General features: G+C 45.2%; 1 protein-coding gene across 1 annotated transcript in view; it reads right to left on the bottom strand.

The window, feature by feature from the left end:
- DSCAM (DS cell adhesion molecule) overlaps nt 1-25026 on the bottom strand; it is a 641498-nt gene that overhangs the window by 539029 nt on the left and 77443 nt on the right. The window contains exon 2 of the mRNA XM_084616971.1: nt 11194-11511. Within this exon, the coding sequence (XP_084473097.1) occupies nt 11194-11511 (318 nt within the window). The remainder of the gene's footprint in view (nt 1-11193; nt 11512-25026) is intronic.

Here is a 25026-nt window from a genome sequence, read left to right as displayed (position 1 = left end):
GTTCGGAGGGGAGCCACCCTGGCACCCTACATACCCCACCCCTCAAATCCAGCTCCCGATCTTCGGAGCTGGCGTCCTCACCCTCTCCGAGGCGGGATAGGAAATCCGCATTGGCATGGTCTCGTCCCGCCCAATGGTGAATCATGAAGGCATAGGGCTGCAGAGCAAGATACCACCGCATCAGCCTGGCATTACTGTCCTTCATCTTATTAAGCCACTTTAGGGGTGCGTGGTCCGTAACCAGTATAAAGGGGACCCCGAGGAGGTAGTAGCGGAGAGCATTGACTGCCCACTTAACGGCTAGGGCTTCTTTCTCCACGACGGAGCAGTTCCATTCTCTGGGAAACAGCTTCCGACTGAGGTAAACAATCGGGTGTTCCTCCCCCTCCACCTCCTGCGAGAGGACCGCCCCAAGCCCGACGCCTGAGGCATCAGTCTGAACAATAAAGTCACGATGAAAGTCAGGGCTGAAGAGTATTGGATCGCTACACAGCCGTTCTTTGATGGTTCGAAAGGCCGTCTCGCACTCATCAGACCAATGCATCTGGCGGGGACTGTCCTTGGTCAAGAGCTCCGTTAGCGGGGCCGTAATGCTTACGAAGTGGGGTACAAACTGCCGGTAATAACCAGCTAAGCCCAAAAATTGACGCACTTGCCTCTTCGTGGTCGGCACCGGACATTCCTGGAGTGCTTGGACTTTCCCGATGAGGGGGCGGACCTGTCCCCGGCCCAAGGTGTACCCCAGGTAAGTGGTTTCCTCTCACCCGATTCGGCATTTTTTTGGATTGGCCGTAAGCCCGGCTGCGCAGAGGTCCCGGAGGACTGCCACTACTTGGTTAAGATGTTCCTCCCAGTTATTGCCATAGATGAGCACATCGTCCAGGTAGGCCGCAGCGTACTTCGTGTGGGGTTGCATCACCCAGTCCATCAAACGCTGGAAGGTTGCCGGGGCCCCATGTAGGCCAAAAGGCATCCGGGTGAAATGGTATAACCCTGAAGGGGTGGCAAACGTGGTCTTCTCCTTGGACCTGGGATCCAAGGGGATCTGCCAGTACCCTTTTGTGAGATCTAAAGTGGTGATATAACAGGCCTCCCCAAGCCAGTCGAGGAGCTCATCGACGTGGGGCTTCGGGTAGGCGTCAAATTTTGAGATGGCGTTTACCCTCCTGAAGTCAATGCAAAACTGCCGGCTCCCATCTGGCTTTGGTACGAGGACGACGGGGCTCCGCCACTCACTCTGGGAGAGCTCAATAACACCCAGCTCCAACATCGCCTGGACTTCTTCCTCTACGGCCTCCCGCATTCGCCTAGGCAATGGCCGGGTTGTCTCTCGGACCACCACCCCGGGTTCCGTCTGGATCACATGGTAGGTGAGCGTAGTCTGCCCGGGTTTCGTGGTGAACATCTTAGGGAATGCCCTTACTAAGCAGAGTGCCTGTTCTTGCTGCTCGATGGTGAGTGTCTCTGCAAGCTGGGGCTCACCATTTTCCGACTCCTCGGGCGGTTGGGACCCCAGTTCTGGTTTGGGGGGATATGGGGCAATGAGGAGCCCTTCCCGGTCCTGCCAGGGTTTTAAGAGGTTTACATGATAAATCTGTTTTTCCTTATGGCGGCCAGGTTGCCGAATCTCATAGGTTACTGGCCCTACCTGGCGGAGGACCTCATACGGACCCTGCCAGCGGGCAAAAAGCTTTGATTCCTCTGAGGGGAGCAGGAGGAGTACTCGGTCCCCTGGCCCAAATGATCGAGCCTGGGTGCCCCGATTGTAGTGCTGCTCCTGGACTCTTTGGGCGATGTTTAAGTTCTCCCTCGCAAGCTCGCCCGCCCGCGCCAACCGCCCCTGCAGTTGTAAGACGTATTGCAAGAGACCCTGTGTTGCGGATGGGTTGTGTTCCCAAGTCTCCCTCAAGAGGTCCAACACCCCGCGGGGTCGCCACCCATAGAGGAGCTCAAACGGGGAGAACTTCGTGGACGCCTGTGGGACTTCTCAAATTGCCAGTAGCAAAGGAGGGAGCAGCTGGTCCCACTGGCGGAGGTCCTGGGTGGGGAAACGTCACAACATTCCCTTCAGGGTCCGGTTAAACCGTTCGACTAGTCCGTCAGTCTGGGGATGGTAGACCGAGGTCTGCAATTTCTTAATCCCCAATAGGGCACATACCTGGCGGAACAGCTTAGACGTGAAGTTGTTCCCTTGATCAGTTAGTATCTCCCGTGGAAGGCCCACCCTTGTGAAGATCTTCACGAGCTCCGCTGCGATAGTGCAGGCGCTGATACTTCTTAAGGGGACGGCCTCAGGGAAGCGGGTGGCGTAGTCCATCAGGACAAAGATGTATTGATGGCCTGCCTTACTTTTTGGAAAAGGCCCGACCAGGTCCATTGCTACTCGCTCAAATGGTACACCTACGACTGGTAACGGGACCAGGGGGGCCTTCCGTACCCCTGCCAGGGCTGGATGCTGGCAGTCCGGGCACGACGCACAGTAATCCTTCACCTCACGGTGGACGCCAGGCCAGAAGAACCTGGCCAGGACCCTGGCCCCGGTTTTTTCCTGCCCTAAATGGCCGGCATGTCATGTGCAAGCTTCAGGACAGCCCGACGATGAATGCGGGGGACCACGAGTTGGGTCCGGACCTCTTGGGTCTGGGGGTCTCGGTCAAGGCGGTAGAGCCGCTCGTGGTTGAGTTCAAACCGGGGCCATTGGGTGGTGCGCCGCGCCTCCACGACCTCACCATCCACCCGGGCCAGCTGCTCATAGGCAAACCGGAGCGTAGGGTCCTCCCTTTGATCCCGGCTAAAGTCCACCAGGTCAGGAGGGGGACCAGCCATTTCCAGGCCATCCGGTGCGGGGGTGGGACCCGGGTCAGCTCCAGGGTCGGAGCTCGAGTCAGGTCCTGTCTTCCTCTCAGGCGGGGCTCCCTCGAACGCCTCTTTGGTGGGTAGGGAATGGAGCACCCCGATGAAGTCTGGCCTGTCACGGCCCAGGATCACGGGATAGGTAAGGGATGACGCCACCGCCACATTCATTAACTGAGTTGCTCCGTTCACCGTGATGGGGACCCGAACCGTGGGGTACGATTTTACGTCTCCATGGATGCACTGAATCCGTACTTCCCCAATGGTCCGCTTGGTGTCCGAGAAGAGCGCCTGGCAGACGACAGTCTGCCCACAGCCTGAAACAACTAGACCCACCACAGGGACCCCAGCAACTTCCATGGGAGCTGTCAGTTTGGCCACGGAGGGCAGACGGGCCCGTCGCTCCCCGGCGTACACCACGCCAAAGTTGCAGTCCATTGCAGGACAGCCCCATTGCAGATGACCATGCTCGCCACATCGGAAACAAGGTCCTACCTCTGGGCGCGCCGGCCGCATGGGGGCACCAGTGGGGCTGCAGAGTGGACGGGGGCCCGATGGTCGGGTTAAGTGTCCAGGGCCGGAGAGTGGCATGGACTCGAGGCGTCGGGAAAACTCGGCCCTGCTGCCATCTGGTCGTCGGGTGCGGTGGGGTGCGTTGGTTTGGGAGGTGGGCCCCCTCTGTTCAAGTTTCTGTGCGTTGGGTCTAGGGTTTGGGGGGTGGGCGGCCGGTCCTGTCGCGGCCTCTGCCTCGAGGAAGTCCTCCATAAGCGTGACGGCCGTGCTCAGACTTTGTGGCCGGTGCCACAACACCCAAGCCCTCCCCTGAGGTGGGAGAATGTGCACGAATTGTTCGAGGATGACCTGTTCAGTCACCTCAGCTGCGGTTCGACGCTCGGGTTGGAGCCATCGGGTACCTGCGTCCTTCAGTTCCTGGGCCACAGCCCGGGGTCTGGCACCCGGTGGGTAGACCTTTTCCTGAAACCGTCACCGAAAAGTCTCCGGGGTAATGTCGAAGGCATCCAAGATAGCTGTTTTCACTCGAGCATAAATGCGGGCCTCATCATCTGGGAGCCCACGGTAAGCCTTCTGGGCCAGCCCCGTCAGATATGGGGCGAGGAGTGTCGCCCATTGGTCGGGCGCCCAACCAGCCACTGAGGCAACCTGCTCAAAGGTCACTAGATAGGCCTCCGGGTAATCCTCCGGCCCCATCTTGGCCAGACGGATCGGTGGGGCGGAAGGGGTTGGGGTGGCTGCCCGCTCCGGTTGAGCACCACCATGGCCCAGCCACAGGGTTGCAAGCTGCTGGAAGCATTGGGTTTCTTGTTCCTGGTGCTGGGCCCCCAGGGTTTGAAGCAACTGCTGCTGGTGGGCGCCCAGCTGCTGTACAAGTTGGTGCTGCTGCTGTTGCTGGCTCTCAGCCAGGAACTTGATAAGCCTTTCCATCTCCATCGTTCCAGGAGGGGAGCTTCAGAGGCCCCCTCGCACTAACCCCTTTCTGCAGGGATAGGGATCGCCTGCTCGCATTCTCCACCAATTCTGACAGGTTTCAGTCAGTCCTCTGAGCCCCTAGGGGGCGATGGAGAGCTGTGGTCCCACTGGCAGGCCTCAGTCACACCTTTCGGGCACTGGGGAATTAGCGGGGAAGGTGTGCCGGCCGGAGTCTGCAACGTGCCCCTCAGGCAGGGGAGCGCCGGCATGAGGCTGTAGCGCGCCCCTCAGGCAGGGGAGTGCCGGGGTAGGGGAACTCAGGCCCATCCGACTCCACTGCGTTCCAGCTCCTGGGCCCGGTCAGTGGCGGGAGACAAAGTTCCTGCCGCTTGGTCAGCAGGGCCGTCCGCACCCCGCTGACCAAACACACCCACCACACGGTGCCGTTCTGCCCCTGGGCTACTTCCTACCCAGCCTCTCCGGCGGGTCTCTCCGGTCGCTCCAGCTCGTCCGGGTATTGCGCAGCTGGCAGCTCCAGCTCCCCCTCTGTGTCGGACTCACGCCGGCCCGGGCTGCAGCAGGGCCCCTCCAGGTCCTCCGGGTATTCAGCGGCTGGCAGTCCTGGTTGCCACAGGCCTTCCTCCCGGTCCGGTTCCTCCTTGCCCAGGGCCTCTCCTGGGTCAGCAGCAAGATCGCGAGGGAGCAGCCAGCAGCCTGCGTCTGTCTCCTTCCCTGGTGCTCTCCTCACTGGGCAAAGGGCCCCACCCTTTGTACTTCCTGTCCCACCCCTCCCCTTCCGGGGATTGACGGAAGCTTGGCCTGGCCCCACCCACTCAGGCTGAGAGGGTGGCTCTTTACCCTCTGGTTCAGAGGGGAGCCACCCTGGCTCCCTACAACATGAAAAAAAAATGATGCTCTGTCTCATGCCAGTTTGTTTAGGTTTTTATAGCACACTTCCTTCAGAAGCTGAGCATTCTACTTTACCAGAGGGAGCACAGGCTCCCCCAATACTGGTGGGAAGTTCCCAAATGGTGGTTCCGTTGAATTAAGCTGCCAACCTTCTCTTGGTGCAAGGATAAGTGGGACAACCAGAAGGATGGGAGAGAGGAATTTAGGATGGAGGGGAGAGAGAAGGGTCGAAGGTGCTAACCATGGAATCAACAGAGATGAGTGAGAAGTAAGGAAGAAGGGTGCTCAAATTTGCAGAGAAATGAAGCGTGTTAATAGACTGAAAGTCTCAAAGGTTGAGCAGAAAAGTGGGGGAGGAGGTGGAGTGGGCAATACTGAAAGAAATAAAGTAGTGATCAGAAAAGAAAAACTCTGATAGTGAAATACGTTAGTGGGAACAGTACTAGTGACCCTCCTGGCAGCTGGGAGAATTGATCCAGAGATGAAAGTCAAAGGAAGATGGTAGGGAGTGGAAGAGGCAACAGCATCTACCAGATCAATATGACAGGTGAGAATTTCTGGAGTAGGGGGTGGAAGATAAATGGGAGAAGAGGAAATCCAGGCACTGTAATCAATGAAAAATAGAGATGAGAAGCCTGTGGACAGTAACTAACAGGAGAGGGAGATAGAGATTAATGCCTGATGGAGTACAGTTCAGAAGTGGAAAAGGTGGGAAGTGGCATGAGTGAGACAGTAGGAGCTCAATATCACCACTGCTCCATATCTGGGCTGTGTGAGAAGAGACCGCTACAAGGACGCAACTACAAAAGGGGTGTTGGAGAAGGGGGAAGCCAGTTTCAGTGAATACAAAGAGAGATGAAGGAGCAAGAGGCAAAGCGGCCACGCAGGTCTAGAAGTCATCATTACCCATGACAATAATTTCAGTGCCCTAAGGTAATCAAGTCAGTAGAGCTATGGGACCGTTGTATAGAAACTTCCTTTATTCCCACTGCAGAACAAAACAAAAACAAACAAAAAAAATTCACTGAGAGCAAAATTTAAGTATAAACACACTCACTCTAAGTGGGTGTGGCTGTATTTGCTTCCCAGTATTTGGATGTATATTTCTGGAATAAAAGAAAAGGAGTACTTGTGGCACCTTAGAGACTAACCAATTTATTTGAGCATGAGCTTTCGTGAGCTACAGCTCACTTCATCGGATGCATGCCGTGGAAACTGCAGCAGGCTTTATTTATACACAGAGAATATGAAAAAATACCTCCTCCCACCCCACTGTCCTGCTGGTAATAGCTTATCTAAAGTGATCATCAGGTGGGCCATTTCCAGCACAAATCCAGGTTTTCTCACCTTCAACCCCCCCACACAAATTCACTCTCCTGCTGGTGATAGCCCATCCAAAGTGACAACTCTTTACACAATGTGCATAATAAAGAAGCCATGGATTCATAAAATGGTGACCTCTTTACAACTGCTCCAAAAAAACCTTGTATATGGCCAGATTCAAATGGTAAGGTAAGCATAGTGAAGGGTTTAAAATTACAGTGCAACCACCTGCTCATGAACAGGAAAGTTTTTTTTTTTTTTTTAGTTTTACAATCTGCATAGACAATTATATAGTTTAAAGGTTAACAGGTCTAAAAATAAATCAAAATTAAGTATTAAGAGAAGATGGCACCATTAACCTATATATTACTGATTATAAATAATGAGGCAAAGTTACTAACTCTGATCACAGACTTGCTGGATTGTTACTGTTCTCTTACAGTAGCAACCTTGGAACGCCTCTTCCCTTGTGAAGAAGCCGGCTACCGTCTTTCCATGCTCCAGTGAAGAGCTCGCAAAGCACAAGCATCTCCTTCTTTATGTGACTAACTGTCTCCTACCACTAATGCTTCAGGGATAGCTCGCAGAGCATGGGCTATTTTGAGAAGGTATCATGACACAATATTATGAACAGGGCTAATGCAAGCTGATTCACATTTTTTCTGAACTACTTGTACAGTTACAAAAACCTGTCATGTCATTAAAAAAGCCACTTCCAGGGCAATTGTTCCAAGAAGCAAACATACACAAACACCTGTAAATCAATGAAACTTGACAGAGGCAGAACTAATCTCATTTCCTCAATCCCTTGCTGGGGAGACTTACAGTATGTGGACCTTGACATTTTGGCATATGGGAAGGGAGAGGGCACACGTTCATCAGATTTCCAAACCAAACCATTAATCTTTGGAATTTGCAATATCCAAGGAGGTTGAGACAGATCACAAAAGTAATTATTCAATCCCAAACTGCATGAGACAGTTCTTGTTTGTGTACATGCACTAACTTTTTTGTTTTATGCATTCACAATGTTGCTAAGCCTCATGATTTTTATCACGAGCCTTGTGATTTTTGCTGTTTTTCTTAAAGCCCAGATCCCAGAGTCCTTTGATTGCATGAGACTCATCTTTCATGGGGAAAAAAAAAATTCTCTAGCTTTCACTGTTGCTTGGGGAAAAAAAAAACACTTGAAAGCAAGATGGACCTACCTCCATTTACCCCCGCTGAGGATCTGGCCCAGAAAGTTTATCTACATTATGTGCAAAGCCAAAACAATTTCAGCTCAACCATCCCCTTTGAGCACCTCCACCATCCACAAAAATCCACAGGGTAGCTGCCGGACAGGCTAAGTTTTCCTCCAGGGATTTCCTGCAATGGATGCCAGGGATTCATTGCCTCTCCTGACCAGTCAGGGTCTAGCTTTGTGTCAGGCTATTCCATTAGTCACATGTCTAGCTCTAAGAAGTCCTCTAATTGGCTGGGAAAGAGGGCACTGCACCCACTTTATGCGGAGCTAGGGTAGAGCAAAGAGCCACTCCAGCTTTCATCCTGCTTGCAGCAGGGTTTCTCTCTACCTGCTGTGGGGTACGACTTAGACCCAGTCGTTGGTCCTTTTCTCAGGATACTGCATTTAATTACCAAATAGAAAGCATTTTTATGTTGACTAATCACTGCATTCTCTTTTCTGCCGTGGCCAAGTCAGAATCATTTTCAGGCTTCCATATGATCCAGCATTTTGTGTCAGAACTTTTGGGGGACTGTGTATTCTTTGCCAAAACTTACATTTTGTCATCTCTTTGCTCTCTTCATAACAGGATATGCAGAGGCCACACTGGTAGCTGGGATCCAAGTAACTGTGTTTACTAACTATATACAAATATACAAGGCCTTGCTATCTGTACCCACTGCTACTCTGGCAGCGTTCTGACGGCTCCTGCAATAGAAAATAGGGAGGCCCACTAGAGGGCTCCCCAACTATAGCAGAGGTGGGCAAACTCTGGCGGCCCACGGGACCATTCTGCCTGGCCCCTGAGCTCCTAACCCAGGAGGCTAGCCCCCGGCCCCTCCCCTGCTGTTCCCCCGCAGCCTCAGCTCACTGTGCCGCTGGTGCAATGCTCCGGGCAGCGGGGCAGCGAGCTCCTGGGGCAGCGCAGCTGCAGAGCCCGGCCTGACCCGGTGCTCTGTGCTGCGCGGTGCGTGGCTGGCTCCAACTGGGCAGCGCGGCTGTAGCACCGGCAGGGAGTGGGGCAGGGAGTGGGGAAGGGGAGTTGAATAGAGGGCAGGGTGGTTCGCGGGGTGGTCAGGGGCCAGGGTGTGGATAGGGGTCGGGGCGGTCGGAGAGCGGGGAACAGGGGGGTTGAATGGGGGCAGGGGTTCTGGGGGCAGTCAGAGAGAAGGGGTGGTTGGGTGGAGCACGGGTTCCGGGGGGGCAGTCAGGAGGGAGAGGGGAGTTGGATGGGGCAGTGGGGGGCAGTTAGGGGTGGGGGGTCCAGGGACAGTCAGGGGACAGAGAGCAGGGGGGGTGGATGGGGCAGGGGTCCTGGGGAGCCGTCAGGGAATGGGGATGAGGCAGAAGTCCCAGGGGGGCTGTCAGAGGGCGAGAAGCGGGGGTGGGGTTGAATAGGGGGTGGGGGCCAGGCCACGCCTGCCGTTTGGGGTGGCACAGCCTCCCCTAACTGGCCCTCCATACAATTTCTGAAACCCGATGCGGCCCTCAGGACAAAAAGTTTCCCCGCCCCCGGTTTATAGGGATATCACCCAGTTCCTATACATTGCAAATACATTATCCAGTTTCTGTAGGGATAGTAAGGAGGGGTATATATCTCCCAGAATTGTGGGACTGGGCATATCCCTGGGACTGAGACTGAATGGTGGAGATAGCCTGGTATCTGGCTCAATGGCGGCTCTAATACTCTTGAAATTTGTTGGTGAGGAAGAGGGGGGATTTGTGATTTGTGTATGCAAGCCCGGTTGGACTGGGCTGTTTATCAGGATGGAAAACTGTTTTGACCGTGGGGAGAATGAGTGAAATATGGCTGGGCAGAAGCTGCAGCCATCCTTTGCAGAGGGTATAGTTATTCCCTTCTTTCCTTTGCTTATGCTCTTGATGTTTGTTTATTTAGCAAAATTGCTGTCTTTGTGCCACAGACTATCCTTAGATTCTAAGGTGGTGTCTTGGTGATCCCACAAGCCACAGAGGGAACAGAAAAATGGTTGCACATTCAAGTACCTATTTGCACAATTACTTCTTAATATACACCTATATACCTGTGGAGGTATGCACACATTTTCAGCTGCTTCATAGGTCCCTGCAGCTGCGTGGACCTCATTGCATCAGAGCCTTAGTTAGCACGGGTTTCAAGATACAGTCTTCTTTAGGCAGTCACATTAGTGTATCCACAAAAGAATTGCAAATTGATTAACTAATATTTGAATCTTTAAGCATCATTAGCATGCAAAATTTTATGAGGAAACCACCCAACACTTTAGTGTTTCTGCTTAAAAGAAGCTCCAGAAAAGAACTGCAAAAAAGTAAAGACAGATGCATTGGCAAAACCACACAGGGAAGCTGATATGACATCTGCTCTCCCTAAAAAGATCAAATCTCTTATCTACAGATTCAATAAACTCAAAAAAGGCATATTCTACCCAGAAAATGCATGTATTTTTGTAGACCGTATGTTTTGGATAATGCATTTTACGAATTTCTTGGAGATGTCAGTTTTTCTTTGTACCTTCTAATTATCACTTTGCATGTCTTTGAAGTAATATTTAGCATTAGTAAGACTAAAAGTCAGGAAGTAGAAACTATTAACTGGCATAATGCACTTCACAATCTGGATTTTCCTTGTTTGCAAACAGATAATCATAAGAAGAGCTATAACCCCAAAGCACTATATTTGTGCATGGTTTGCAATTTCTCTAATACAGCTACTGGACTGCAGATACTCTAGGACAGATCCTCAGATGGTATATATTATGCTGATGTAAACTGGTGATTAAGCTAGTATAAACTGAAGTTACAGGTGCTTTTTGACAATTTAGATCAGCTGAGGATCTGTCCCCCCCAAATTTTTTTAATTAAAATTTTGATTTTAGAGTTTTGTGCACTAATAGAATAGTGGTAATAGACTTGAGTCTAATTACATTTAAAATCAATTCTCCCTTTATACAGTCCACCCCTTTTTATTCAGTCAACTCAGAAAATAGTTGCCAAACTGCTATGCCCACAATACAAAAAATCCTTTGCATACTTTAAGTTAAACATAAAGCTATTCCTATATATTTACAATAGCATTTGATTATTATTTATCAATATACATGTTCATTCCCCGCCCCCCCAAAAAACCCCAACAACAGTGCAGGGAGAGTCCTCATCTCCCCCATCCCTAACTCTTTAAAGAGTAAATAGATTCTGATCAATGGCCTCTCTCTAACTGTTCAGCTGGGAATCTTGGCATCTTTCAGAAACTTGATGGACTTTGGGATGGGACTTTTAACTTCTCTTTTATAAAAATAGGCTAAGCCAATATTGTTTCAGTTGATTTTATTAAGAACTCTAGACTGCCCTTCTAGGCCACAGTCTTTGCTCCAGTTCACAATGGCTACCACTTTTAGCCAGAAACACATGGTCTCCTCCCTTGCCCAACTTGAAGTTATGAAGTAAAGAACCATACTTACCGGCCTTAATGTGAACATCCTGACTTCTGATTTTCCCTGAAGGATTTTCAGCTGTGCAATAGTAAGTGTTATCATGGATTAAGTTATTAAAGCTTGAAGGAGGGAAGGGGAAAATTTGGAGAGTGCCATTGGGGTGGACGTGGCGGATCCCTGGGACATCATAGATCTCCTCGCCCGTTGCTAGGTACCATCTGAGTGTCACAGGAGGGATCCCTGCTGCAGGACAGGGCACCAATGTCCCTGTGGTGCTAGCAAACACTACCTCTTGCAAAGATGCATTGACAAAATACAGGCTGGCATGTAGATCTTCACTGAAAACTGCAAGATAAAACAGACAAATGTGTATTTAACAGCTAAGAAAATATTACTGCACATATCACAATTTTACACCTACAACTTAGTAGTATATAGTGATGCTCAGGATTTTTCTGCTCCTTTAAGAAATTTCTTTTTGTAAACACACACATCACAATCAATTTTGAACTGTTATGACAGTTGATGGAGGTAACTAGAGCAACTGGATCCTAATATAGGATATGACAATTTGTTTCTGTGTTTTGTCAGAATAAAACAACCAAAAAGCTATGGATCTCAAAACACAAAACAAAGGCGTTACTCCCCAGCAAGATTACCATTAGTCTGAAAAGAAGCAAATTAGATCACCTTTCCCATTGCTGATCCAGGATTCTTGCTAAGACCAGTCAAATACTCGCAGTAATTTACTTCAGTGAAACTTTCAGTAACTACAATTTGCTGTCTGGCAAAGACTGTTAGATTTATAAACAGAATTTGCTTTTATGTATTTTTCATCTCTGATGTATATCCAAACAATGCAATAAGAAGAACTGAGCAACTAATGCAAAAAGTAACAAGAAATGTGTAGAAAAAAATTATTTGACCAGCAGTAGTAAAAAGAGTCGGATACGTTTAGTAGAGAGACTGTTTAAGGCTAACATGTCAACTATAGTTCGCTCAGCAATAGCTCCCCCGTGGCCTTGGGCAATAGATCATGTTATACTGAGAGGGTAAGTATTGGTCAGGATAGGAAGTTATCCCCCTATTCTTTTAAGAAGGCTAGCCAGAAGAGCACTACCTTCTACCCAGAAAGCCACAAATAAGCAGAAGGGACCTCACTTTGTTTCATCCAAAGTATTACACCTCTAATACAGCAGCATCTCCCTACTGCTCTGTGATTGAGAACATGTCAGTGGGAAGCTTTACTTCTGCATTTCTAGAAATTGGGATTTTTTTAACTGTACAACCATACTAGTGCATAATATATTTTTGCATTTAATATACATATAGTGTTCACCCTAAAAATTAGCCAATTCTACCTTAAACAAATAGGTAAGATTGCATTATAAGCTGCATTTCCAGTTCACTACAGCTTGAATCTATAAACATTGAAGTAAAGTTACCCAGTAAAGAGTAACTGGCAAGTTTTAAAAAGGTATCTATTTTGTATCAGGCCAGATTAAACATCTGCCAGAGAGTTCAATACTAGCCTTTATCTGCAAAATGTATTATCTTGTGTTGGGTATAAAGAACTCCTAGCAACCACACAGCTAATCTTTACAGGGTGCTATCTACTTCTGCTACTCAATCTCATGGTGGTTGGCTGTGTGAGAGGGAGGGTTTCCTTACTTCTCCAGCCCAGTAAGGGGGTGGGTGATAAGGAAGGAATAAGTTGTTTCCTGCTACCTCTTTGAAGATCATAATAGGTTGGAATAAGTGACCCTTCATAGTGACCCCCACAAAGAAAGATGAGGGTTGGCCTGGCACCCCCAGAAGACTTCAATGGGAGAGATCCTCTAGACCCATTAGGCAGCAGGAAAAGCAGATTGTCCACCTAAAAGACAGCAAAGCTGAGTGGAGAGGGATTTCTGGGGAAATCTCGGGAGACAGGCTGCAATGATCTTGCAGGTTTAGGAATCTGAATCTTCTTCGAGCAGACTGACAGGGGATGGCTTACAGCCATCCCTGGCAAACAGATATTACAGGTGCTGGTTCAGAGTAACACATATGAAACAGATCCTTCAAGGTTGGTTCAGCCATAGTCAAAACTTGATTTTTTTTTATTTTATTTTAAAGTAAAGCAAACAGATTAACTGAATACATACAGGAAGAAGATGGTGCCATTTCTATATAGTCAGATTTCTAATTATAGCCACACTTTAAAGTAGGGAACAAAACTGATTGTAACAGGATAGAGAATGAAAAAAGATATGGAAGTCACCATTGTTCATTTAACTATAAGAGCTATTCTCTATAATTAGAACTGAAATATTGTTTAACATATTTTAATATTCATTTCCAAAGAAGAGACACGCACAATAATAAATATACTGTACAATCACCAGCTCTTAATATGCTGTGCTGCATCTCAACAGAAGGTCAGGTATAACCAGTAGGTTTTCTGATTTAGGATGAAGAGGCGGATACCAAATGGTCAGTGTCATAAAATAGAGAAAGTATCAGACATTAAGTTTGGTGCCTTACATAGACCCTAACTTTTCCATGCACAATTTAAATCAAAATGCTGTGCAAGTGAACTGGATGCATACTAAATGCTATAATACACCTTTAAGAAAATATCACATATTTCAGTTGCATGGTATCCCATATAGCAACTTTCAATACTCCCGACTAACTTTTCATCCATCTGCCTATAGAATAATGCTTCACTTTAAAGTAGCATCTAGTCCACATTCATCTTAATGGAAGACACATGTATATATCAAAAAGAATCCCTGGAAAGTAATTGTAATGATATAATATACACACAAATGGAAGATCCAGATGTATTTTGTTGCTGAGCACAATGTACAGGCTGTTTGGATGCATACTACAGAAAAAAAATCCAGAATGGGATAATGTGCAGTATTTTTCATTAAAGAGCTATATCTATTATGCTTCATAGAAAAAAAGTAATTTGCTGAACAGAAGAACAGATGAGGTACCAAAAATTAACTGAAACTGAGATAAGGGGAAAATATAATTATATGCTGTTGTACCTTAAAATTTGTTAACTATTAACATAAAAAATATGGGGGCTTAGTCAGGAAAGCAGCAGTCAGACCATACCTGATGCTACTGAACGGAGGAGAAGGGGGTAACTGATGAAGGCAGTCAGGTTAAGGGTGAAAACAAAGAGATGAAAGCTTGACATAGGAAAGAGAGTATGAATACAAGCAAAGGATAAGAAAATCAGACAGATGTTGGAACAAACCCATAAACTTTTCAGAAAACAAGAAACGTAATTATTTATTTATTTTAAAAACTGGATCTAAAGTTGATTTGTAGAAGCCAATCCACATTTCCCAGCATAGAGCACAACATGCTATAGATACAAGTAAACAAATTTAGGCTCTGTTCTTGCAAATTGTTCTGCATGGGCAGACCCCAGCACCCACCACTGAAGAGATTCAGGAGGTCTGCCTATGTGGAGCAAGTTGCAGGGCCCTGGAGCTGATATGAATCCAGACTGGACTTTAACTTTCTCCCCCAAACCAAAACCTATTTACAGGGTTAGACTCGGTCTAATAGCCACCCATTTTGGTAAGTATAGTCTAGTAATTATCCTCTCTCCCAGCCTGAGAGCCACTAGGTTCCCGCAGCTCTGTAATAAATCATGACTCCCTTGTCCCTACATGTATTCTGTATTTGAAGGTCTTATGACAAGGCCAGCCAGTCTGATAATTCTTCTGCTTGATCCATATTGCTGGTGTTTACAGGTGTCTCTTGCTCCTGAGTTCACACCGCACTAGGCAGCACACAATAGGGGCCGCTATAACTGTCGATTATACAGTGGGATCAAAGGCAAAAGGAAGATGAGGTCACTCAGTGTCTGCAGGGGGAGTCATAGTAACTGTGAGAGAGAGCTAGACATAGGAATTACCATAGTGATACAGGCCAGTGGAGAGGTCCATCTAGTTGTAGTATAACATCCGGTCTCCAACAGTGATCAGTACCAGTTTTGGGGAAGATGAAAAACCCTGCAGGAAGCAGTTATGGGATAATCTGCCCCAGGGAAAGTTTCAAGGAAGTTTTCCCCTAACCCTTGTTAATTATTAATTGTTAATTATGCTCTGAATCATGGGGATATAGATCCCCTCCACAACTGTTCATTACTTTTTTTTATTCTTGCTATGACAACTCAAATATTCATGTTATCCATATAGTGTCCAACCCTTTTTTGAATCCTATTATTCTCCAACTCCATTAAACTCATTGCCACATAATTTAATTGAGGCTAACTGAGTTGTATATTCCTTTTATCAGTTATAAATATGCTGTCTTTCCTGTGCCACTGAATACACTAACATTTATTTGTTTTTATATTCTTGTCTATTTGCTCTTCAAATTCCATTCTAAAGCTCATAGTTTCTTCTACTGATAGATGAATTGTAGACCTAATTTCCTTCTACTGTAAAATAATGAAAAGGTAAGTGAGTGGTCTAGAGCCTATATAATAATACTTCAGGGAGGGAGGAATAGATGCCTAGAGCCACGAGCCCACAGCATGTTTCTAAGGATGGAGAAGGTTCTGAGGGTTATTGTAAAATCATGAAAAAGAAAGGAGAGTAAACAATAAATTGAAGAGGGAGCCTGAAAAGATTTGGACAAGTAATCAACCTTTTACAGATTATTTGAACTGTATCTCATGAGATTTAACCATTGCAGGTTTGTGTAGAAAGTAACACTCCTTTGTCAAAAAGAAAAGGAGATCTTGTGGCACCTTAGAGACTAACAAATTTATTTGAGCATAAGCTTTCGTGAGCTACAGCTCACTTCATCGGATGCATTCAGTGGAAAATACAGTGGGGAGATTTATATACAAACAGAACATGAAAAAATGGGTGTTACCATACACACTGTAAGAGAGTGATCACTTAAGGTGAGCTATTACCAGCAGGAGAGTGGAGGTGAGGGGGGAACCTTTGTAGTGATAATCAAGGTGGGACATTTCCAGCAGTTGACAAGAACGTCTGAAGAACAGTATGTATGTGGGGTCGGGAGGGAATAAACATGGGGAAATAATTTTACTTTGTGTAATGACCCATCCACTCCCAGTCTTTATTCAAGCCTAAGTTAATTGTATCCAGTTTGCAAATTAATTCCAATTCAGCAGTCTCTCGTTGGAGTCCGTTTTTGAAGTTTTTTGTTGAAGAATTGCAACTTTTAGGTCTGTAATCAAGTGACCAAAGTGATTGAAGTGTTCTCCAACTGGTTTTTGAATGTTATAATTCTTGACATCTGATTTGTGTCCATTTATTCTTTTACGTAGAGACTGTCCAGTTTGGCCAATGTACATGGCAGAGGGGCATTGCTGGCACATAATGGCATATATCACATTGGTAGATGTGCAGGTGAACGAGCCTCTGATAGTGTGGCTGATGTGATTAGGCCCTATGATGGTGTCCCTTGAATAGATATGTGGACACGGTTGGCAACGGGCTTAGTTGCAAGGATAGGTTCCTGGGTTAGTGGTTCTGTTGTGTGGTATGTGGTTGCTTTCTGTAAGCAAGGACTGGCCTGTCTCCCAGGATCTGTGAGAGTGATGGATCTTCCTTCAGGATAGGTTGTAGATCCTTGATGATGCGTTGGAGAGGTTTTAGTTGGGGGCTGAAGGTGATGGCTAGTGGCATTCTGTTATTTTCTTTATTGGGCCTGTCCTGTAGTAGGTGACTTCTGGGTAGTCCTCTGGCTCTGTCAATCTGTTTCTTCACTTCAGCAGGAGGGTATTGTAGTTGTAAGAATGCTTGATAGAGATCTTGTAGATGTTTGTCTCTGAGGGGTTGGAGAAAATGCAGTTGTATCGTAGAGCTTGGCTGTAGACAATGGATCATGTGGTGTGGTCTGGATGAAAGCTGGAGGCATGTAGGTAGGAATAGCGGTCAGTAGGTTTTCAGAATCGGGTGGTGTTTATGTGACCATCGCTTATTAGCACCGTAGTATCCAGGAAGTGGATCTCTTGTGTGGATTGGTCCAGGCTGAGGTTGATGGTGGGATGGAAATTGTTGAAATCATGGCACTACTGACTTCCTGAGGAAACTACAATCCATTGGTGATCTTCCTGAAAACACTACCCTGGCCACTATGGATGTAGAAGCCCTATACACCAACATTCCACACAAAGATGGACTACACGCCATCAGGAACAGTATCCCCGATAATGGCACGGCAAACCTGGTGGCTGAACTTTGTGACTTTGTCCTCACCCATAACTATTTCACATTTGGGGACAATGTATACCTTCAAATCAGCGGCACTGCTATGGGTACCCGCATGGCTCCACAGAATGCCAACATTTTTATGGCTGACTTAGAACAACGCTTCCTCAGCTCTCGTTCCCTAATGCCCCTACTCTATTTGCGCTACATTGATGACATCTTCATCACCTGGACCCATGTAAAAGAAGCCCTTGAGGAATTCCACCATGATTTCAACAATTTCCATCCCACCATCAACCTCAGCCTGGACCTGCTGAAGTGAAGAAACAGATTGACAGAGCCAGAAGAGTACCCAGAAGTCACCTACTACAGGACAGGCCCAACAAAGAAAATAACAGAACACCATTAGCCATCACCTTCAGCCCCCAACTAAAACCTCTCCAACGCATCATCAAGGATCTACAACCTATCCTGAATGACGACCCATCACTCTCACAGATCTTGGGAGACAGGCCAGTCCTTGCTTACAGACAGCAACCACATACCACACAACAGAACCACTAACCCAGGAACCTATCCTTGCAACAAAGCCCGTTGCCAACCATGTCCACATATCTATTCAGGGGACACCATCATAGGGCCTAATCACATCAGCCACACTATCAGAGGCTCGTTCACCTGCACATCTACCAATGTGATATATGCCATCATGTGCCAGCAATGCCCCTCTGCCATGTACATTGGCCAAACTGGACAGTCTCTACGTAAAAGAATAAATGGACACAAATCAGATGTCAAGAATTATAACATTCAAAAACCAGTTGGAGAACACTTCAATCACTTTGGTCACTCGATTACAGACCTAAAAGTTGCAATTCTTCAACAAAAAACTTCAAAAACGGACTCCAACGAGAGACTGCTGAATTGGAATTAATTTGCAAACTGGATACAATTAACTTAGGCTTGAATAGAGACTGGGAGTGGATGGGTCATTACACAAAGTAAAACTATTTCCCCATGTTTATCCGCCCCCCCCCCACCACCACCACCACTGTTCCTCAGATGTTCTTGTCAACTGCTGGAAATGTCCCACCTTGATTATCACTACAAAAGTTCCCCCCCCACCCCCCAGCTCTCCTGCTGGTAATAGCTCACCTTAAGTGATCACTCTCATTACAGTGTGTATGGTAACACCCATTTTTTCATGTTCTGTGTGTATATAAATCTCCCCACTGTATTTTCCACTGAATGCAGCCGATGAAGTGAGCTGTAGCTCACGAAAGCTTATGCTCAAATAAATTTGTTAGTCTCTAAGGTGCCACAAGTACTCCTTTTCTTTCTGTGAATACAGACTAACTTGGCTGCTACTCTGAAACTCCTTTGTCAGTTTGGGTAGGGAGTCATACAACACATTCCTCAACTAATTTTAAAAGTGATAGCATTGGAATGTAAAAGGAAATTACAATAATCCAAATATCAGCAACAATTCTAGTAATCGTTGAATTTCAATATTTATAGATGACAGAATATGCATACACAAATATTTAAATAGTACAATTTCTGTGTGCAAAGTTGTAAAGCTATTGAAATTTAATACTAATTCTATTGAAAAAATATTACATTACTCAGTTAGTGATTATTTATCAGCATTCTAATTTATGTTGCCTTCATTTTATACATTAAGGGCCAAATCCTTTCCTTACACTTGGTTATGTAAGGAAGAATTCAGACCTAAACTAATAAAACTTTTTAAAACACAAAAATATTTCCCCATTTTCCCTTTGAGGAATCCAATCTGGCATCAAATATTTAGACATAATAAGGTATGTATCAAGGACAAGTTCAGAGGTGAAGAGGACCCCCCGTATCTTATTTTACCATAAAATAAAGTCAGTGTAGAGTAGATAAGTGACATAATTAAACCCTTTGTTGCTGTTCTGCACTGCAGATGTGTGGCAGCAGAATTTGAAGCAGTGGTGCAGTAGAACATCAGGTGCATGGCGTAGCACCGGACATATATGGGAGAGCCGGTCAAAAGGCAGAATTTCCATTCTGTGGAAAAATCCAGAATTCTGAAAACATTTCAATTCTTTCAAAACAAAAAGCTATTTAGAAATAATTGGAAAGTTTGTTTAGAAAATTTCTAAAGAAAATTGATCCCCTGAGAGCCCATGGTCTGAGGCTCCTGGCTCAGACTCGACTCCCAGGACTTCTTGGCTCTCGGCTCCCCGTCTGTTAATTAGGGCTGACAGGGCGGTGGGAGCATAGGAGCCATTGGAGCCACAACTAAGCCAGGACCCTCAGAGCTTGGAAGCCAGGGTTCCCAGACTCAGTCCCACAGGAGGGCTCCCAGAAGCCTTAACGAGCCTGAAAGCCTTAAGACCTCCTGGGGTTTCCAGGTTTCCTGCCTTGGAGCTGGAACCTGCCGCCTGGCAGCCCCAGATCAAGCCCCATTAGAGCAGGGGCTCCAAAGGCTTCCATGGCTTAGTGGGGCTACTCCGCAGCCACAGACCCTGGACGCCCGGGGGCCCCAGCAGTCCACCAGGAGAGCTGGCAGGAAGTCACCTGTCTGGTGTAGGTTCCATCAGAACCCTTCCCATGGTTCATCAGAAGTTTGTCAAACCCAGTAAATTTCTGACAAACACTTCCAATTCAATGAATTGGCATTTTCCAGCTAAACCCTGTTTCTTCAGAAAATTCCAGACCAGAGCTAGAAATTAGTTTATTAGTCAGCTATCAAATATTTGACCTTATTTAAACTGGTTCAATCACAAAGTGTGCCTATCTCTAAAGTTTCAGCACCACTGACAGTTAAGCATAAGTCCCATGAACAAAGGTGAGCCAGCAGCAAACCCACAAAGTGTAAGTAAGGAGTAGCAAACTGTACAGTGCAGAATAAAACAAAAACTCATCTTCAGCAGATATCAGCCCTCAAACAGCACTCCCTTCTCAGGATGTTCCCTTGCACTGCTGAGCCAGGTAGCCTAATCAGCAGATTGAGTCTCTTTTATTTAAAGTGTGGGAGCACATTCCAGAAGAGAGGAATACTCTGCCAGCAATCACCTTTGTGATTTTCAGCAACTACGGAGGCCTGGTTTGAGCATCTCTGCAGAGCAACTGTGGCAGGTATTGACACAGGATGAGAAGCAGCTTCTCAAGTATTTAGGAGTCTAAGGCAACTTAGGGTATTATTGGACAAAACCCAGCACCCTTAACTCCACCCAGAAAGCCATCAGACAGCAAGTGTAGATTCTGGAGCATGATTGTATACGGTGTAGTGTGTCACTAATTAAGTAGGCAGCCCCCATTCAGTACTAAATTTAGTTTCCAAATAGACTGGTGGGGTCTAATCCTATATATAGAGTTCAACCTTGTTAAAGCTGGTGGGCATAACAGGTGCCCTCCATTCAGGCTAAATGGGGGAACAATTAAACCTTTTGTTTAGAGACAAGTGAAGCAATAGGAGCCACCAGCCAAAATGAAGGCCACAATGCATGTAATGTCACTCAGAAATCTAAACTATGTGCGTGGAGCGGTTTCACTACAGGTGAATGCAAATGCAGGGGACTGATTCCTTTGATTGCAGAGGGGTGTGTGTGTGTGAGTGTGAGTGTCAGTGAGAGAGAGAGAGAAGAAGCACCCAGAGAAAGAGAAAAGAAGTCTCGGACACAGCCAGACAAGCACTTGTAATGTGACCCTAAGAAAAAGCTAAGGGAGTGTGCTTTGGGTTAAAGTGCTGACTGAGAGAGGCTTGCAGTTGTGAGCCAAGAGGTCATCTGCTATTTTTGCTGTTTTCTGGAAAACAGGACTAGGTGTATATTCTTTGTAAATAAACAAGATTGCAGCAAAGAAATACCTGACTCCAGCATCAATTTGTCCTCCTGTTGGAAACAGCCTGCAGGACCCCGAATTTTGACTAAGTGTTTGGGTCAAGAGGAGTACAATATATAGGGATTATATTGAAAGAATCTATACCTATTCCCAAATCCCTTCAGCTTTAATATTTAAAATGCACAAAACTTAAATTATTAAAATTAAAGCTGGATAAAAGAAATAGATTAATCATAAAGACTAAGAAGAAATACTCACTTTCCTTAAAAACTGGCAAAGAAAAGAGAATGTTACCTGCATTAAAAGAAGTGGCACCCAGAATAATAACTAGAAATTGGGTGGCCATGAGGGTTTACAACAGAGCTAGACCTGGGCAAACAACTGATTTTTTGGTTCATTGGCAGTTAAACGAAGTCAGTTTGGTTTCCTAATGCTAAAAAATTTCATCAAATCAAAAAAATTGACAAAAATTTCATTTTAGTTGAACAAAACATTAAGTCTCTGGGCATTTTTAAAATAAAAGCAATGGAAATGAAGGAAGAGATAGATTCACAAATTGTGTGGGGAGTGGGATATCTCTTATAGCCTTGAGCCCAGTGGCTAGAGTGCTCACCTGGGATGTGGGAGACCTACATTCAATCCTCCCTCCTTTCTGCCTGATGTGGAACAGGAATTTGAACTTGGGTCTCCCGTATTGCCAGAGTGTGTCCTAACCACTGAGCTAGGGGGTACATCATTCTCAATGTCTCTGATTGAAGCTGTTGCACTTTGTATCCAATACCTGAATAGCCATCGGGCCAGAGAGAGTAAGTGATACTGACTCTACAGTCTGGTGGTCAGGGCACTCAATTGATGGGGGAAGACTCAAGTTCATATCCCTGGGTCAATGACTAATTTATACACAGTAAATGGCACTATTTTAAGACTACTCTGGAAGGGAAAGAGAAAGTTGCAGAGATCTCCTTTTGTCCATTGTAAGAATTTTTCAAGGCACTTGGATATCACTGTAGTGGGCATAGTATACAAGAAATATAGATTAGGTAGACAAGTCTTTAAATGTAATCAAACATTCCTTCCCCTCCCAACAAATCCCCACCCACACCTTGGTAAAAAAAAATATATATAAAATTGAATGGACAACTAAAAATAATCATGATTGCCAGGACTTTTCAAAGAGACGTAATGGAGTAGCTTCAGCCATAAGAACGTCAGAAAAGCATGGTATATAATACACTTGCCATGGTCGTATCTCCCTCTAGTGACTTGCCCCAGTGACCAGCGAATGTGGAACTGGAATAGATATTAAATATTTGTATTAGAGGAAGAAGAAAATGAATGAATGAATGAATGAATGAATGAATGAATGAATGGCCAAATTCGGACCTTAGAAGCATACACAGCTCCTTTTAAGTCAGTGGTAATTGGATGTTCATACCTGAGGGAAGAATTTCCTGGCCCTCTGTATTTGGGGTGAGAAGGTAAATGGGGATCATACAAGGAACAAAACTAGGGCAGAAATAAGGCAGACACTCAGGAATGTTGCGGAAAGTAGGAGAAAAAGAAAAATGGCATTGAATGACAGCAAGTTAGAAGGGGGACCTCAAAGGACTCTCTGAATGGCACCAAGAGCATGAAGGAAAGAATGGCTGCATTAAGCATAATAATGAGAGATAAGGAGAGTGATAGATCAACACAAAATATTTCAAATACAGAAAAAAAAATGAAGTCAATTGCACAAACAATCATGAGATTAAAAAAATATAATTAACAATGACCCGACAATGTGTATATTAAATTAGTCCATCAATATATAAATGAATATGGAAGCACCAATAAAACCAATACCCTATGGAACAACAATTTTAAGTCTAACTGGAAGCAAAGCAAGAGATGAACAGAAAAAACATTTACTTGCTACAAACCACTTCAATCTCCTTGCCCAATGCTGCTTTCTTTTAGGAATTCAAAGAAGACAAAATAAGATTCTCTTTCCCCAAAACAAAACTTTCAGAATTTGTTCTAATCAGACCAGTAAATAGATAGTTTTACTAGAGGAGAGGATTTACTAAATACTTCCTATCTCTTGGCAAAAAACACTAACTCATCCCCGGCTCTCAGTAACAGAACAAGTTTCTCCAATCTCTCCATAAGTGGCTCTGAATGGTTTTCCTGAAGAACACAATTAAATAGTGCTGGTCAAATATTTTTCAACTAAATGTCTTTTTGTCTGAAAGTGCCAATATGTCAAAATTGAAACTTTTTGCTGGGTTGGTTTTCACAAATTTTTCAACTTGAAACAAAATGAGAAAAAGTTTCAAAGTTTTGAGTGTTTATTTAGAAATTTAAGGTAGCTGAAAATTAAAAAATAATAATAATAAAGTGGTTGAAATTGAAAATAAAAAATTTGGGGGAATTTTTGGTTTGTGGAAATGTTAGATTTCAATTTTTCAATCCCAATTTGGGAAAGAAATTTTTCCAGTATCTTGAAAAATTTTGCAAGTAAAAGCTGGAAAAAGCAATTTTCTGCCCAGCTTTACCAGTAAGTTCAGTTCTCCAGGAACTCATTATATCAATTTAAACAGATTAAATGTCATGAATCAGAAAGCTGAAAAGTTAAATATAAAAAAGGAGACAGGTGAACATCCACTTCATCTTCCTGTTACTGTAGCATTGTGTTATACAGTATTTTTTCCAGTCCATTTTCAATAGTGTGTTTACTTGTCCTGAGCCTTAAGCAAAAAACCACAGCCTGGCTACCTCTAGGTCTCCTATATCATGGAAAGGATATTGATTGCATACTTCCCTTATTTCCCTATCTTGTCATGCCAGAAGCTCGGACTAGTAATATGGCTGCTATTTTGGACTACATATCCCAGCTGGCCCTGCTCTTCAAGTTCTGAGAAGGAAACTGGTAGAACCCGCCAGGACCTCTCATAGTTGTGGTCGAGAGTGGAGTTCCAGCCCATCCTATCCATGGGACCCCAAAAAAGGGCTATAAAGCCAGCATCAGCAGCTTCAGCTTCTCAATGAAATCCAGACCACTTCTCTCTCAGTGACAGTGTCCCCTTAATGCCACAGGCAAACCTGGATTGGAGTAATACTAGTCCAAGAGATTTTCCTTTAAATTTCAAAGGGTCTATACACCCAGTTACAGTCTGTAAATTCCATTAATATGCTACTTGCTTCCTCTTTCAGGTCATAATACAGATCCTGAACAAGTCAGCTACCAACTCCAATCCCTTTTGTACCTAATACTCACCTCTTCACCTTCTTGATACACTGTATCATCAGAGGGTAATGAGGGGAGAGCTGTAAGATTTAATCATGATAATGGATTAAGTTGTCGGGGCAATTTTCTAGAGGGAAACCACATGTATTGGTGTTATGACTGTTTGCCCATTCTCCATTATTACTTATTCCCCGTATAGTGCTTGTATGATAGATATTATATCTGTTTTATGTCAAATTCCATACTGAAATTAGATGTTTATTGCTTTAAAGTTCTGGCACAGTGTCAGTTAGTGAACTGCACCTGTCTTAATTTATATTTATTGTACAAGAAAATTCTAGTTATTCTCTGGCATCACTGTAGCAACCAAATACTTTAAATATTCAGAGTCAGTTTACAGTATGATAAAAGTACAATTCAAAATACAAAGTAATTTTTGGCCATACTATTCTACAAAATTCAAGCAATCCTGTAGTGCATTGCTATTGCAGTAATGTGCAATGGAATGATCAAGGTACAATATGGAACACAATATGTGCAAATAAGTTTTGTTACCTTACATATTGTTTTAATATGTCTTATGTAACTGGTGCCTCTCAA

The sequence above is a fragment of the Lepidochelys olivacea genome (genome assembly GCF_965140295.1).
Source record: "Lepidochelys olivacea isolate rLepOli2 genome assembly, chromosome: 1".
NCBI lineage: Eukaryota > Metazoa > Chordata > Testudines > Cheloniidae > Lepidochelys > Lepidochelys olivacea.
The sequence above is the reverse complement of the archived record's forward strand: the minus strand, read 5'-3'. Positions and strand labels throughout refer to the sequence as shown.